At 41.6% G+C, this 16,252-nt stretch overlaps 1 protein-coding gene across 1 annotated transcript in view; it reads right to left on the bottom strand.

Moving 5' to 3' along the window:
• The window catches only part of CDH8 (cadherin 8), a 231,688-nt gene that overhangs the window by 72,542 nt on the left and 142,894 nt on the right, over window positions 1–16,252 (bottom strand). The window contains exons 6-7 of the mRNA XM_083625807.1: window positions 3,458–3,645; window positions 1,608–1,663 (exon numbers count right to left, since the gene is read on the bottom strand). Of these exons, the coding sequence (XP_083481933.1) occupies window positions 1,608–1,663; window positions 3,458–3,645 (244 nt within the window). The remainder of the gene's footprint in view (window positions 1–1,607; window positions 1,664–3,457; window positions 3,646–16,252) is intronic.

The following is a 16,252-nucleotide window of genomic DNA, read 5'->3' as shown; positions in this document are numbered from 1 at the left end:
TTAACTTTTGGCTGATTTGTTCATGTAAAACCTATGTTCCCTACAATCTGTATTTGCTTTTGCTTCTGGCTTAATTCCACACAAGCAATGTTTACACAGGGCAAAATGGGAAGCTCAGTGTCTCCTGCTGAGTTACAGTCATTCAGTTTAGATGCAGAGGGACACAGGATGTTTATATGAGTCAAACCATTGGACAATCTAGCACAGCAACGTCTACATTGACTGGCAATGGCTCTCCAATATTTCAGATGGGGGTTTTTCGCAGCTATACCAAGAGACGTTGGTGACTGATTCTGCATGTTTCTGCATGCAAAATATGTGCTCAACCACTGAACTATGGCCTTTACCAAAAGCATTCAAAAGGACACAAACACAATTTGATTTGATATATTGATAGGCCACTTCTCATAGTAACATACTCTCTTGAGTATTCCATGACAAAATAAGTGAATACAATTGCATCAACCATTCCAAATACTAAAAAAACCCCTACACATCAAGAATAAAAGAAACATCCATCCCAGACATTTAAAATGAAGACCTAAAGTGTTGTGGTCAGATAAAGCTCACTTTCCAGTTGAGAAAGCTCAGTTGGAAATGAGATGTATTGTTCAATCTAACTAAGGATTAGAAACTTTTTCAGCTCAGGGACCTCATTCACTTCTAGGCAGGGGCACCAAGTAGGGAAGCGGACAACCTCCCCTATTTTAAATGAAGGGGCTGGGCCCCTGAAAGTTCCATGGCAGTTATGTGCAAAAGCCACAGGGCATGCTCTGTGTCATGCACATACACTACAGAGTGTCTGCATGCCCCGTGGTGTGTGTACATGATGTCAGCACACCCCACGGCATGACTGTGGCATGCGTGCATGTCCTACAGTGTGTTGGCATCACTAGCACACACCGTGGATGGCGCTGATGTTGCACACACACAGTATGCTGATGTCACGGAGGCAAGGCGGCACGGCGGCACGCATGCTTCTAGACAACCTCTGGAGCCCACATGCCAGTAATGAGTGGGGCTAGAGGCAAAGGTGTGCTGTGCAATGAATGATACTTCTCACACATCCCTCTTTAACCTTGAGGTTTAAGCAAGAGTCAATATGAAAGTTCAGGGTCACATTTCATCCAAGCAAATTACACTCAAGGGGGGCACAGAGCAGGACTGGTGAGGGATATGGCCTGGGCAAAAAGGGTGTGTACCTGGGAATAGTCAAGGGCCAAATAGAGAAGATTTTGTGAGAAACCTCTCTATTTGTGAGATGGGACTTTGGTTTTTTTCTGTCTCTTTTCTATATTTTAATGTTTGTTTAGATTAGGTTGTTTTTTATTTCAATACTGTATGACTCAATAAAAATTAAAAAAGTAAAACTGGCATGTAAGTCCTCCCCCCAAAACCCCCCCAAACCATATAAAAATGAGGGTTTTTATTTTTTAAAAAAGATCTTAAATCACCAACTTTATGATCACCCAGGAATCATATCTGTAAAAGTTCAAGAGCATCTACACGTGTGGGTTCAAAGTCTAACCTACTGATGCTTCACAATGATTAAAATTTCAAAGTTGCAAATTTGTCAGGCTTTGGAAAGATATGTAAATTTGCATTACAATGTCCCATAGAAAGGAACAAAGAGATGGAGAGAAAATGACACAGAAGCTGAAATCTGCAATGCAAATACAAAGAGCACAAATAGAAATCACCGAACTCTTTCAGGAAGTCTCTGGAAGCTTAAATATATATTCTTACTTTCAAAAATTGTGTTGATTTTTTTCAGACACGAATCTCGCTCTAATGGAACTTTGCCATTTTTAGTAAACATGACAAGCACTCGCTTCTCTGTCGACTCAGAAATTACTAAGCTTTTGTACCTATGAATAGGTGGCTGTAAATCAGCATATTCACAATTTGCCAATCACGCATCCTGTATCATTTTAGCCATTTCAAATTCAGCTGGCAAAATGATACTAGCCCAGAGCATTTGTCAGCCTAGTTCTCTGAACAACAAATTCAAAATCCGTTCTGCTCTCTCTCTCTCTCTCTCTCTCTCTCTCTCTCTCTCTCTCTGTGTGTGTGTGTGTGCTATTTTTATTTTGAAATTAAAATCAAGTGACAAATATGTAAATGCTATGGCACGAGGTAGCTGGTGACTATGTCACTGTGGCACTTCAGACCTCTCTATGTGGCTATGAGGACTGTCTAAGACCACACCCATTTCCCCATGCCACATCCCTTGCTGGTTCCACTCTGCCCCTTTCATGAGTGCTTTTGCCTGTTAAAATAGGAGCGTGTACCGTGATTACCTCTGGGGAGGATACAGATATACAGTATGTCTGCATATGTGTGTGTGTATGTGTGTACATACAGAAACTTCTGACTTAGGCAAAGGTAGAATGTAGGCAATTGTAAGGTAAAGATAAGTTAAAGGACCGCTGGATGGTTAAATCCAGTCTAAGGTGACTATGGGGTGTGGCGCTCATTTCGCTTCAGTTTGAGGCGTTTGTTCACAGACAACTTTTGGCGTCATGTGGCCAGCATGACTAAACCGCTTCTGGTGCAATGGAACACCATGACGGAATCCAGAGCACACGGAAACACTGTTTACTTTCCCGCCACAGCAGTACCTACTTATTTACTCGCACTGGTGTGCTTTTGAACTGCTAGGTCGGCAGAAGCTGGGACAGAGCAACGGGAGCTCACACCGTCATGTGGATTCGAACGGCCGATCTTCCAATCGCCAAGCTCAAGGGCTCAGTGGTTTAGGCAATTGTAAAGCAGTAAGGGTCACATCTGTTTCTCTGCCCCCTTTAGCCTCTGACCTCACTCACTACTGGAATGCAGCCCTTGAATGGTTGTCCATGAAGAAATGCAGCTCTTAGATTGAAAATGGTCCCACACCCCCAGTATCAACCCAGATAGTGTTTATAAGAGAAGCATGTTTTGGCCCAAGGGAGCCTGAAGCATCTCTGAGGCCTTCAATGGAGTATGGTGGAGCAAAAAATGACCTGAAAAATCTCTACTTTTTTATCCACTAAGCTACACTTGTGCTCTTTTCCACCTGTGCTCCAGCTAAGGTGACTAAGGATGAGAAAGAGAAGGAATACAGATCAGAGGTTGCGCAGTGTTAACAGTTAAAAGAAATGAAAACTATTCTCTTTCTTGCAGATATCTGAAAGCCCATGTGGGATAGCATAAACATTAGGAAGAACCTTCTGATAGTAAGAGTATGAAATCCAAGAGAGCCCCTGCCAGTCAGTGTATATAGTATTGAGCTAGATGAACCAATGGACTGACTCGGTATAAGTCAACTTCTTATGCTCCTATATATGGGGTACTGGGAAACAGGACATGGGATACTTCCATCCTAACCAATGCCTTCCAAATTTTCACAGCACAATATGTTAGAACTCATTTGTTCAATGCCAAAATCCACAAACTCAGTCTTTCAGTTGCCATTTACCTTTCTCAATCTAATAATGCCTTCTTGAGTCTGGGAGTCCGAAGTGATTTCAAATATATCCACTCCATCTCCTTCAATAACGTCATAGGATGACTTAGCATTCTCACCAATATCCAGGTCATTTGCTTTCACCCTTCCTATTGGTTCACCAATACTAATGTCTTCCAATACTGAGAAATGATACAAACCTGGGAGAAAGAGAGAAGAAGAGAGGTGAATAAAAACAAACAAACAAATGGACATTAAATTGGGCAATAGTCTCTTTCCCTCCTGTTCTGAGAGAGACGCCCATCTGAAATCCTGGAGAGCAAATGCCAGTCACTGTAGACAGTACGTATCTCAGTAGGTCAAAGACCTGACTCAATAAAAGGCAGATTTCTATCTTCCTATGCATTTGACACGTATATTTATGGGATTGCTGTCCATTCCTGTAACACCCTCTTACAACATTTTACTGGGTTTCTATGGTTTATCTATGCCAGGAATATCAGGGCTTAATCCAAAGGTTGTCATCTAGCCTATTTACTGTGGACAATAGGTGGCCAAGCCTTAGAGTCTTCTTCAGTGACAAGGGAGGGTAGATAAAGGTGTGAGATGTCAGTCTCTGTGCTTTGTAGACAATATGATGCCTCTAGATTGGCCAGGTCTGGTAGAAGCAGGTCTTCTGTCTTTGCCTAATTGGAAAAGCAGAGCTTCTTATGGCCCTAGAGTCAGGCTCTGGAGCTTCCTCCCAATGCTAATAGCTGTTTCTGAGAACGGTTTTTAATCAGGTCCACAGCAGTGCAGGAACCGATTAAGTTCTCCCTCCCTCCCTGCAGTGATCCTATAATTAGAAAATCTGACATACCTAACTCTATTTGCATTTTTAAACACCTGCACCCTACACGTTAATTGCATTTAACTTCATATATTCTTAAAAGAGGGGAAGTTATATATTGAAAAACAAAAAATGACAAACTGAACAATTCACCCCTTTTTACACAACCCTAAAACACAGTTCATATCTAAATAATTAGTTCGTATACACACTGAAGTGGAGAAATTCCAAAAGTTTCTGATATCAATACAAAGGTGGATGGTAAAATAATAATATATTATGCCATTTATCCAGCGCATGAACCAAGACTCTACTGGACACACTGCAACTGCCATTGAGTAATGTCACTTCATATCTACTTTGGCCCTAATAAAGTGTTCTTCAAGCTTGGGTCCATACATGTGGAATGCACATCATCCAGCCCAATGGTCAAGGATGATGGGAGATGTAGTCCTCTCACATCTGAAGACCCAAGGTTGAAGAGCAGTGCCCTAAAAGGTATTGTAATAAAAGTTCACTAAGTGCATACAACAAATTCAATAATCAAAAGAATAACTAAAGTGGCTAGCAAACAGAGGTCAGCAGAGAAACTATGTATAGCTGAATAATAATAAGAAGAAGAATATGGTCTTTAGAGCAGGTATGGGGAACCTTTGGCCCTCCAGATGTTACTGAACTACAACTGTCATAAGCCGCAGCAAGCATGGTCAATGGCCCAGGATTATGGGAGTTGTAGTTTAGCAGTATCTTGAGGGCCAAAGATATCCCACACCTGTTTTACACTTTGGAACTCCTTCCCGTGACATATCAGATGGGCACCATCTTTACCATACTTTCTGCACCTACTGCAGACTCTCATTTTTCAACAAACCTTTCAGCTTGCTATTTTAAGTTTAGTCTGTAGCTATACTGGATTTGAAATTGTTTTTATATGTGAAATTGTTTTAAAGATGTATATAAATTGTGTGTGTGTGTGTGTGTGTGTCCAATTGCGTGAGTGTAGCACTGAGAGGTTTCCTAAGATATGAATCTTACATGAAATATGATAAATAAATAAACAGTACAATTTTATAATTAGAATCTGATTGTGGTCTTTCAGAATGCATATTCTCTGATCAAAATGTTTCCTTAATTATGCTTAACTTCTAGTTAGCTGGTTGTTATATGGGTGCTTTTACACTTTTGGTTCATAATAATAGAATTATATGTTTTTCGTTTTTGTTTCAAAAACTCAGTAATATAAAAAGTAAGGAGATGCTAAAATCTTGGGGAAAATTCCATGAGGGGAATTTCAGAAGCATCCTTTAATAGAGCTTTCATAAAGCTTGCAAAAATGTCTTGGGGTTGTTTTTGCACATTCCTAATTCAAATCCTAGGAAGTCACCCTTAACTGGCTTAAATTGGGTTCCAACAGAGTATTTTACATTACATCTCAGATTTCTCATTACTTAGGGAAAGAATCAAATTGCTCATTCTAATGACATCTCTCTCTGACTTTTAGTAATGATCTGGAAGCCAGCAAAGCATGGCTAACCTCTGGCTCCTGAGCACATCTACAGACGGTCTAATTATGCATGCTTCTTGGTAATTCACTTGTTTCAGCCATGGCTAAGAGGTGAAATTATCAGTTTCAGGACTACTTATCACTGAAACCAATCAGACAAAATCCATGCATACCTGATGAGTCAGAGAGTCTTAAATAGGGGCAATGGGAGCTGTAGTCTTCATTTTTATTTTCATTTTACTCCTTCAGGGGAAGAATGTGTTGGTGTCATGTTATAGCGTAATTGTGGTAACTATTTGCATAGATTATGGTCAGCTATGAACCTGTGAATGATTACAAAGTTTGTGTGCTTAGAATGAATATTTTTTTAGGAAAATGAGTTTAGCATGCGCAGCTTACAAATGTAAAAAAGAGGGTCCATTATCCAGGAGCTGACAGTCTGCTTACTAATCAGTTATGCTCCATTCTAGCTATAGAAACTGCTCTGAGAAGGGAGATTTTCTGGAAGTGCTTTCTCCTTCTCCCTCTCTTCTTCTAATGGGCTAGAAGAAAGTTGGAGTAGCTGAGAGTGTTTCCATTTCTGAATGAGGAATGTAAGAAACAAGTGAGTGTGATCCATATCTAAAATGACAGAGGGAGAGAATTACATCCTAGAAGGAATAATGGACTCAGAAATCTGCAGGCAACAATCTTGTGCCCATTACTGAATCAGTGAGCACAACACTCAGAACTGGTTCATAATTTTCCCAGCCTTGCTTTAATTTTGGGAGATACGTGGGCATCAGAGGGAAGGGTCTTAGTTGCAGAGTATCTGCTTTGCATGCAGTAGATTGCCAACATTTCCAAGTAGGGCTGGGACTGCCCCCCATCTGAAACCCCAGAAAGTCACTGCACATGACACTTAGCTAAATGGATAAATGCTCTTTCTCAATCCAAAACAGCTTCCATGTTTCTAACTGGAAAGCAAGACATCAAGGATCCAGCCATTTAGGATCATTTCAGTATGCTGCTAGGGGATTTAGTTAGAGGCCCCTCTGATTAACATTTTATCTTGGAATTATAATTCACAACCTGCTGGTATCCCTATACATGCATACATGTGCATGTGCACACAAACATAGAAGACTAATAATAATAATAATAATAATAATAATAATAAACACTTTTATTTGTATCCCGCCCTCCCCGACCAAAACCGGGCTCAGGGCTGCTAACATCAAATATATAACATTGGTATAAAATCAAACAATAATTAAATTACCTCCTAAAAACAAGTCAGGATCAAATTAAAATCTAATTAGATGGCTTTCCACAGGATTAGGGTTGGGAACAGTAAATGCTCATCAGGCCCAACTGTTTACTCTGTTCTTATATGGGCCTGTGAGAATGCTGGAAGGCCTCTTTCATACTAGTTCTTATACAGAAAGAGAAGCAGAGTCAGGCTGAGCCCTGACCAAAGGCCTGGCGAAACAGCTTCGTCTTGCAGGCCCTGCAGAAAGATGTCAAATCCTGCAGGGCCCTGATTTCTTGTGGCAGAGCATTCCAACAGGCGATGCAAGCCTAATCTCCCCGAGGCTCGGGATCTCCAAGATGCAGACCGTTAGGTCCTCCGTGGAGCATACCAGGAGAGGCGGTCCTGTAGGTTCGAGGGTCCTAGAGTTAGAGGGTTCTAACTCTCAGATAATATCCATGGGCTGTCTATGTATGTCAACAAACCTACCAGCCAAGACATTATATTTTGCGTAACTTAAGATGGTGGGCATTCAGTGTAGATGAGGGATGAGCTTGGCTCCCTCAAAAGCACCTAGGGGCCTAGCAGGGAGGAAATTAGTAAGAAGTCAGGTCAGTAAGAGGTCTATCAAATCCCTTGGGTCCATTGGCCACTGCCCAACCTGACTGAACACTGACACTGGGCCTGAGTTCTTGGCTTGAAAAATAATTAAAATACATTTGAAATGCATGTTTTGAAAGAAAATGCATTTATAATACGCATTTCAATATACATCTCTATGGAATATTTAAATGAAAAATTCTAACACTTTACTGTGGAAACAGGATGGGTGAACTTTTGGGCTGGGGTTTGAAGAATGGCACAAACAAGAAACAGATTTACATACATCTGCTTCATGAATTTTTTTTATGAACATATGCTCTTCTGTTTGAGTTCGAACAATTTTAATTGTTCTACTTGTTTATAATTATAACTGTTCTAAATGTACACGATCAGGACATGACACTTTCTGAAAAACTAGAAGGTAAAAAAACTTAATAAACTTTTATAGTGGCTTGCCGGCCAGCACAGAAACCAAGACACTACTGGACAAACTGTACCTTCTACATTCCATAATACAGTGGTACCTGGGGTTACATATGCTTCAGGTTACATACGCTTGAGGTTACAGACTCCACTAACCCAGAGATAGTACCTCGGGTTAAGAACTTTTCTTCAGGATGAAAACAGAAATTGTGCTCCGGCGGTGCGGTGGCAGCAGGAGGCCCCATTAGCTAAAGTGGTGCTTCAGGTTAAGAACAGTTTCAGGTTAACTAAGAAAGGACCTCCGGAACGAATTAAGTACTTAACCCAAGGTACCACTGTATAGCGTTGTGTTAACATTATGCTTAGTATTGATATTAGTAACTTTCAGGTTCTCTTCACTTCAGTGCTTGTATTAACTTTATTGTTGTTGTTTACATCCTTTGAATTGGGGGAAAGAGGGGGAATGTTCAGTTTGTATATTTCCCCCAATATATTTTAATAACAATAATTTTAAATGCATCCTTTGTTTCTATAAGTGCATTTTATATTGTTCTAAGCTGCCCTGGGACCTTTATAGTGAAGGGCGAATAAGATATAAGAAATAAATAAATATGTGTAGGGAAGCAAAGAGAAAACAACTAGATGCAACTTTTCATACTGTCAGAAAAGGTCAAAGCAAGCCTGACACACTCCTTTTTTGTAAATCTCCTTGAAGGTAATTTGCCCTTTGGGATAACTCAAAAAAATTACACCCTGCAAGGCCATTTGGAGCCTTAAAATACAATTGATTTCTTCATAGTTCTCCCTCCCTCTACTTTGTACTCTGTGGCCATTATGCCTTTTCTTTGGTGCTTACTGCAGAAAACTAACATATTATGGCCCACAAAACAGAACATCAGTTTACTCTGTAATTTATTCTTTGTTATGCATTTTTGAGGATGAAGCATAAATAAATATGGCACTAATTGACAAACCCTGAAATCATTTATAAGAAAGTGTGTGAGCAATTGAATGATGTAGTAACAATTCATACAGGAATCCACATGCAACACAGCAGTCTTAAATTGTTTAAATGGGCATTTTCTTAATGCAATCAAAAGAGGCATTGTAAATCACATGCATGTAACCCATTGTTTTGAAAAAGGAAAAAGATTTAGAACAAGGAATGTAATGACAAAGGTCAGTCACATTTTAAGTACATGACAACCTAAGAAGACCCTATTACCTGCAAACAAAGTTCTTGTCTAGTCCAGCATTCTGTCCTCACAATGGCCCCAGACTGGCAGTTACAGTCCAAAACATCTGGAGAGCACCAAGTTGGTGAAGGCTGATCTAAGGCATCCATCAGGTGTGTGCCTGTGGCAGATCAACACCTGGTTTATTTGGGGCCAGGGATTTGGCACCCATAGACCCCCTGGGTGACCTTTCTCCCCCATCCTTTCTGTTTTTGACTTGTCCTTTAAAAGCATGGACATCAGCATCTATTGTAAATTTGGAACTAACTTTGAGACCTCTCTCTGAACTACTTCCTCCTCTGCTAAACATCACTGCAGCAGTGTCTAAAGAAGGGTGGGAGGTGTGTTGGCAAATCACTCTCTGAAGCACCTCCTACCCATTTTGGAAAGGGAGCTAGTGTTTGGGTGAGCTGTGGGGTAAGCTGTAAGTAGAGGAGCGGAGTGAACTGTGAGGAGGGAGGTGGGGCATTTTGTGAGGGTATGGGGTTGGGTGAGGTGTAAAGAGATGGGGCTGGCCATGTTGGGGGAAAGTGGGTAGCAAAGGGCTGGGAGGTGGTGAGTAGGAAGGGTTGCGTGGCGATTCCTGCCCCCTCCCACAGATGGAGTAAATAAAGACACCGGACACCAGAATTTAGGTTAATGGGCGAAAATGGCCACAACTTTATTGATTACAGGTAAGATTACAGGTATTGGCTTTAGGCATTGGCCCTAACAGATTATCCGGTCTAACCGGGAAGGGGTTAAGCACCACCGGGGGAGCCCCCGAGATGCACATCCCTAGGCGCTCCCCAAGGGGTTACCGCTCGGGAGTGCGCTTTAGGCCCTAGCCTCCGTAGGTTTCGGGCGAGGCAACACCCCCCCGGAGTCCTTTAACGAACTACCCTTCAAGATTTGGGGGAGGTGATGGTGTTCCTCCCCCCCGACTTCATTTGCATAACAATACCCCTGCCAATGCCTAACCGCCAAAACCAGGAGTTGTGACGTTTTGCTACGAGGTAGGCGAAAAAACCAAGTGGCTTCAAAATACAGCCAATTTGCCAAATGGAAAAACTCCTACCAGGCCCCTTGCGGCGACCAGCCGAAGCCCATAGCAAAGTCTGAATGCAAACCTAGAGGGCGGGTGGGTGGGAAACCGCAGCTGCTGTAGGAAAGAAAAGGGGCAAGCCCGGGCTGCCCTGACCTTAAGAGCACCTGGTAAGCCCGCACCCTAGCACCAGCTGATTGGCTGGTGCTGAGGGCAATGAATATTGATGAGATAGGGGAATCCCTGAGTCCTGCGGGGCTGACGCCAGCCCCGCGAGATTGTAGTTGGGGGCGTGAGCCCGCAACCCCCCCCCTCTTGAGGTCAGGAGTGGCTTTGGAAAGCAAGAAAGGACAGCAGGTCCTAGTATTTTTATTTTGGCCCTCAGTAAGTTTCAAATCACCACAGAAGCAACACTGAAGTCTACCTACTCCATGGTTTAGGCCTTATTGGTTGGCGCAAGACTGGCAAAACTTTTTCACCACAAGGGCCATATTCCCTTATGAGCAGCTTTCCAAAGGCTGTGTGCCATTGGTGGGTGGGGCCAAGGGTAGCAGAGGGCGGAGCAATGAATGTAATTTTTACATTTGATAAAGTAGGCTAGTGAGTACAAGCATTTGCTTGTCTCCTTCTCTCCTTCATCCTGCAGTCAAGAGACATTATCAAAGTTTAGAATCATAGAACTGTATAGTAGGAAGGGACCACAATGATCATCTAGTCCATCCCCTTCAATGCAGGAATCTTTTGTCCAATGTGGGGCTCAAATCCATGACCGTGAGATTAAGAGTCTCATGCTCTATCAGCTGAACTCTACCAACTGTGCTATCCACTGACATATTCTAGCCAGGCAAAAACACTCGTTTACCCCAGAGTTAGCCTGAGGTCATAATCATGACAATGTGTGAATGATTCCTCCCTCTCTTTAATCTTCTGAAAATAGCAGGTAGGTGATGGTGGGAATTTGGATCAGGAATATAGCAAGTGAGTGAGGGGTTAACCATTTTGGCAATAAAATTTAACAATACCCTAACCCAACCCTTTTTGGGCTGATATATATATATCCATACAATTAACATATAGGGAAACAGTACAGTGGAAAGTGGTAACTACTCCATTATATGCCTCACAGTCTCAATCTGAACTGTTTCACACTGTGGCAATTTGTAAAATTTTAACAAGACTGAAGATAAATTCAGAAATCTGGCATTGCTTCTTCTTTGCTATTGAGCTTGTCTAGAGTTTGCAAAGGACCCTGTCCAGGGTCCTGATGCTTGTCTATCGTAAGTTTCTTTGAGTGCCCGTCCATAAATCATTGCATTTCTAAGACTGCAGGTGCTCTGTAGGTGTCCTTCCTTCACGGGGCATTGAATCCTTTGCACTCTTAGTCATGAAAAGGAGACTTCTAAGAAAGTCAGGTCTATTGAATGCAGTGTGTTTTACTTCTAGGGTAAACATTTAAGAATCAGCTTTAAGTGCACAAATGCAAGATCAGTTAATGAAGGTGTGTTATGGCTTGAACTTTGATTATTTTTGCAATGTTTGCAAATGGGGTGGTTGAATCAAGGGTGCATTATTTCACAGTGAGTGCTTATGAGAAAGGGTGTGTGTGCGCATACTTGCGCGTGTGTCCCAATCCAGATCAGTGACTGGGAGTACATAAGCAGCGAATGTAGTTATTCCAATTGACTTAACATAAGGCTGAGATATTGTATGTGAGGCATAAGCTTATTTTAATATACTTGAGCTTTACACAGCAGTCAGCTGTTCTTGTGAACAAAATCTTATCTGTAAAGTGTTGGGATTTTTTTAAAAAATCCAAAATATGTCTCATATGGGACTCCTTAAATTATTTCTAAGCAAACCCTGTAGGTATGAAAGTTCATTTTTCTTAGTTCTAAGGCTCAGGGGTGTCGTATTAGTTCACAATCCAGCCATAAATGCATGCTTCTATTCTGCCTGGAACCAATAAACATACATAACATACTATTTTGGTTCATTATAATTTATTGTGAATGTGTCATGTTCTACATCTTATGAATTTTGATAACCTTCCATACCAGTTAGATTCCACCACAGTTGTTAAAAATAATAATCTTCTTTTTCTTTTCCAAGCAAATGTTCTTAGCAATGTTGTCCTTGTAGCAGGTATCAACAATCGAGGGATTGCACAGAGTTGCTGATACAGTTAATCTGTCCTGCTAGCCAGAACTTCTAAGATCAGACACTTGATAAATCTAGACTATCAACATTATCCAGTTCCAATATTTGGCAAGGGCCTGTAACCTTTTGGAGCTTGGCAGCACTTTTATTGCTGGCAGCAGGTATTTATGAAAGTTTTCAGCCACAAAACACCAATTTCCTAGAAAAACTCAGCCCCCCCCCTACAAAAACAGACAAGAATCTTCCCATGCACACCACAAACAAAATGACAGACAAAAAAGCAGGTTAACAACACCCCACAAAAGAGACAGCTCCAGAGCAAACAACTACTCCATAGCTTATTGGTTCTTGTTTTTTGTTGAAATCAGAAGATCATGGGGCTTTGGTGGCCAGTAACAAATAATTAGAGAGGTAAGAGTAGGAGACTTTGCTTGTCCTTCACACACACCCCAACCAAGAGCAGGAATATTCCCCATCACCCTTCCTGGAATTAAAGCTCTTTGCAGAGCATCACATTAGCCACACAGTGAAGGAATGTTCCCTCCTCTCAATTGCTGTTGTGCAGAGACAGCAAGGGGAAGAAGGTATCAGGCAGGAAGGAGGCTGTCAGTTAGGCAGAAAGTTGGGCATACCTTTTTCTGAAAGATGAGCCAGCAATCACAGGTAGGTTTCAGCTCCTTAATTGGGTTTTCCCATTTTGCCTGCCTCTCTTTCCTGCCTGGGCAATCCAACCCAGCCTGTAGTGATCTGTGTCTGTCTGAACACGACTTATTCAATCCCCAAGTCTTTCCAAATAAGAATAGTTTGGCTCAGGCCTTAGCCAAATCCAGTGCACAGCCCTAATGAGAACATTAAAAAGCAAAAACACAACTGGCTGCAACAGGCTATCCTTTTCCTTATTTAGTTGTACCTTCAAGATGCTATTGTTTTTGGGCATTGTGCTCCACCAAAATTGTTCTCCACTTAAAACCAGTTCAATGTCTACTTAGTCACAGCTTATTCCTTATGGTTCTTCCTTACACCTTGGATCAAGTATGAACTTATTTCAGAGTATTCAGCAAAACTGACAGTAGTGTAACTATCTGTGATGCAATTATAAAAGCTTGAGTAACTGACAACAGTGGACCTCCAGTTACATATTTAGAACTACTCTATGCCACACATCTTCTAAGGAATGTCTCTCCACATTATGGTGATTTACATCACCCAAGTACTCTCTTCTATGGATTTTTGCATCATTAAGGAACATGTCACCTTCTATTGGATTCTGCTATCGCACAGAGCACATGCAACACAATCAGATGCAGAAACACAACTCTTTCATTTCATCACATAATATAATGAGTAGGAGGATGCTTTCAAATACATAGTAAGTGTGAAATCTGTCCTGATGCATATTTCGACTGTTTTATCCGTTGGCATTGTGTGACATCCACAAAAGCTGCTTTTGTTCTTGCAGTGCAGATCTGACTCTACTTTGCATTGTAAGTGGTTATGATCCACAGTCCTGTAAGTGATTATGATTTGCAAGTGGCTTAACTGGGTTTCAGTCTGCTCTTTCTCTTTATATTGACTTGATTATAATAATGTTTTTTTAAAAAATAATAATAATAATAATCCCAAAGATGATGATCTATTTCTTGGGACAGTAATGAAATGGATGCTTGTTACTATACTGAACTTCAGTTCATATACGACTGAATTCTGAATGATGGGTGAGCCAAATGGCCACAGCACTAAGATTTCCCATGGACATCTGGTTGGCCACTATGAAGACAGGATTTGGGACAATATGGGCCTTTGACCTTATACAACATGGTTCTTCCTACATTCTTACCAAGTGGCATTATAACCCCACAGGGAGAATGAGGCCTCCATTCTCATGGCTAACTCAGCATAACGAGTTTTCTTCTTCCTACAGTTTTCTTTCTTCCAAGCAAAGAGATAATTGTAAACATGGCCAGAAGCTACAGAAAATACAGGTTATGATTTGAAATGGCCATTTTTGCCTCCTGGCCATTTTAATTTATGTGTCTTTCTAGAATCCTTGTTATCCTAAGTTTCCCCCTGTGTTTCATATTGTCTGGTCTTGCTTCTGAGATGGGACAGGAGCATAAGGAATGTTCCACTGTTCTGTTCATTTTGGATTGCAAACACAATGCTGTGCATGTTTTAGAAATTTCAGATCCTTCAGTTCCCTCATGGGGACCCTCCTCTTACACTTGTGCTAAAAAGCAATCTGGATTTGACGGTACACATGACTATATCAAGTGCTTGACTAATGCATATGTGAACTCACGTGCAATGACCCAGCTGATTGCTGCTACCAACAAGTAAGCTGGAGGAGGCTAGGTAAAGTAGGAGAGGTCCCATCAAAGGATCTAACCCAGAACATGCCTTGAATATAGCAGCAGTTGTTGGGTGTTTTGCCTTTTCATCCATGGCTGACTCAGTTCCCTCAGCCACTCTTACAAGGCAGGTCTAGCCCATTCTTTCTCCTCATTGTTCCAGGGCTTTTGTTTCAATGGCAATCCAGAGTGAGTGCAGGAAGCAGTGCTTTTTTTTACTCAGAATTGGCTTTGTGATTTAGATCAGACTTTGTCTGCAGGATAATAACTGAAGGCAAATCTGAATGAGAGCATTGTATCCTTGCCAGTACTATGATGCTAAACCATGCAAAGAAAGAAAACAATGGCATTGAGCAGAAGTGGGAGCACATTCACCATTGCTAGCAAGGCAAGGAACAGGCAGACTCAAAAGGAAGAAAAAAGTTATAGTGACCTTCCCCATACACACTAGGGCTGTGCACCCCTGCCAACTAAATGTTTAAAAAAGTTAAGCATGCTGCAGAGAGAGGAAGGAGACACTGCATCCAATCCGCCCACATGTTTAATCAGGGTTTTAGAAACCCAATTAAATCCAGAATTGGAAGTGGGGTGACAGAAGGAGATGTGTGTCTCTTGCCCCCTTCTTGGCAGCACTGCAGCCAGCAGGATTGTATACTCCACTCATCAGCTGGTAAGTGGAGGGTTCACTCTTGCCAGTTGCTTCTTTCCTACTGTGTGCACATGCTAGTGAAATGGATCCCAGCAGCCAGCAGGATTATACTTTGCACTCGCTAGTTGGTCAGAGGAGAGTGCAATCCTGTTGGGGTCTGCTTCCCCAGCTTGTTCCCTGTGGGAAGGAGCTAGAGAAGTAGGCCTCTGTAACCATCAGGATTGAACCCTCCACTGGGAACAAGGGCACATAGCCAAAGCATACTGTGGGTCTCTTGCAACAGTCCTATATTGTTCTTTGCAGAGACTGCCACCTGCCTCTCCTTCTCCCTGCAGCCCACGACTCCAAATATTTAGAGTCCCATTTCACTCTGGGTGGGGCAATCTGACCCAGGGCAATTCAGGGCTGTCTTGACATGTTCCAGCAAAATTCTGGATTCACCTGAAATAGCCCTATTCAGTTCACAGTACATACACTTTTGAGCCAAAATCAGTTTTCTGGAGAAAATTCAGACTCAAAACACACCAATCTATAGCTGTGGCAATATATAATCATGTGACATGATTAATTGGAAGGGGAGGAGACTGTTGCCACCACTTGTGGGTTAATTGTGGGTCACAGAGTAGAAGAAAAGTGACATAAAACAGAAAACCACATGCAGTAACTGTGAAATGAGAGGCAGGAATGACAGGCTAATTTTGTGTGAATAAGCCTAAGGCACTACTATTTTATTTCTTTAAAAAATGTTTTATTTTTAAATTGCCATTAACACATTTTCTAAACTAGGAGACCATCTAGATTTGC

Source organism: Podarcis filfolensis, assembly GCF_964270895.1.
Source record: "Podarcis filfolensis genome assembly, chromosome: 8".
NCBI classification, from domain to species: Eukaryota; Metazoa; Chordata; class Lepidosauria; order Squamata; family Lacertidae; genus Podarcis; species Podarcis filfolensis.
Note: the sequence above shows the minus strand (reverse complement) of the source record. Positions and strands in the feature narration are given on the sequence as shown.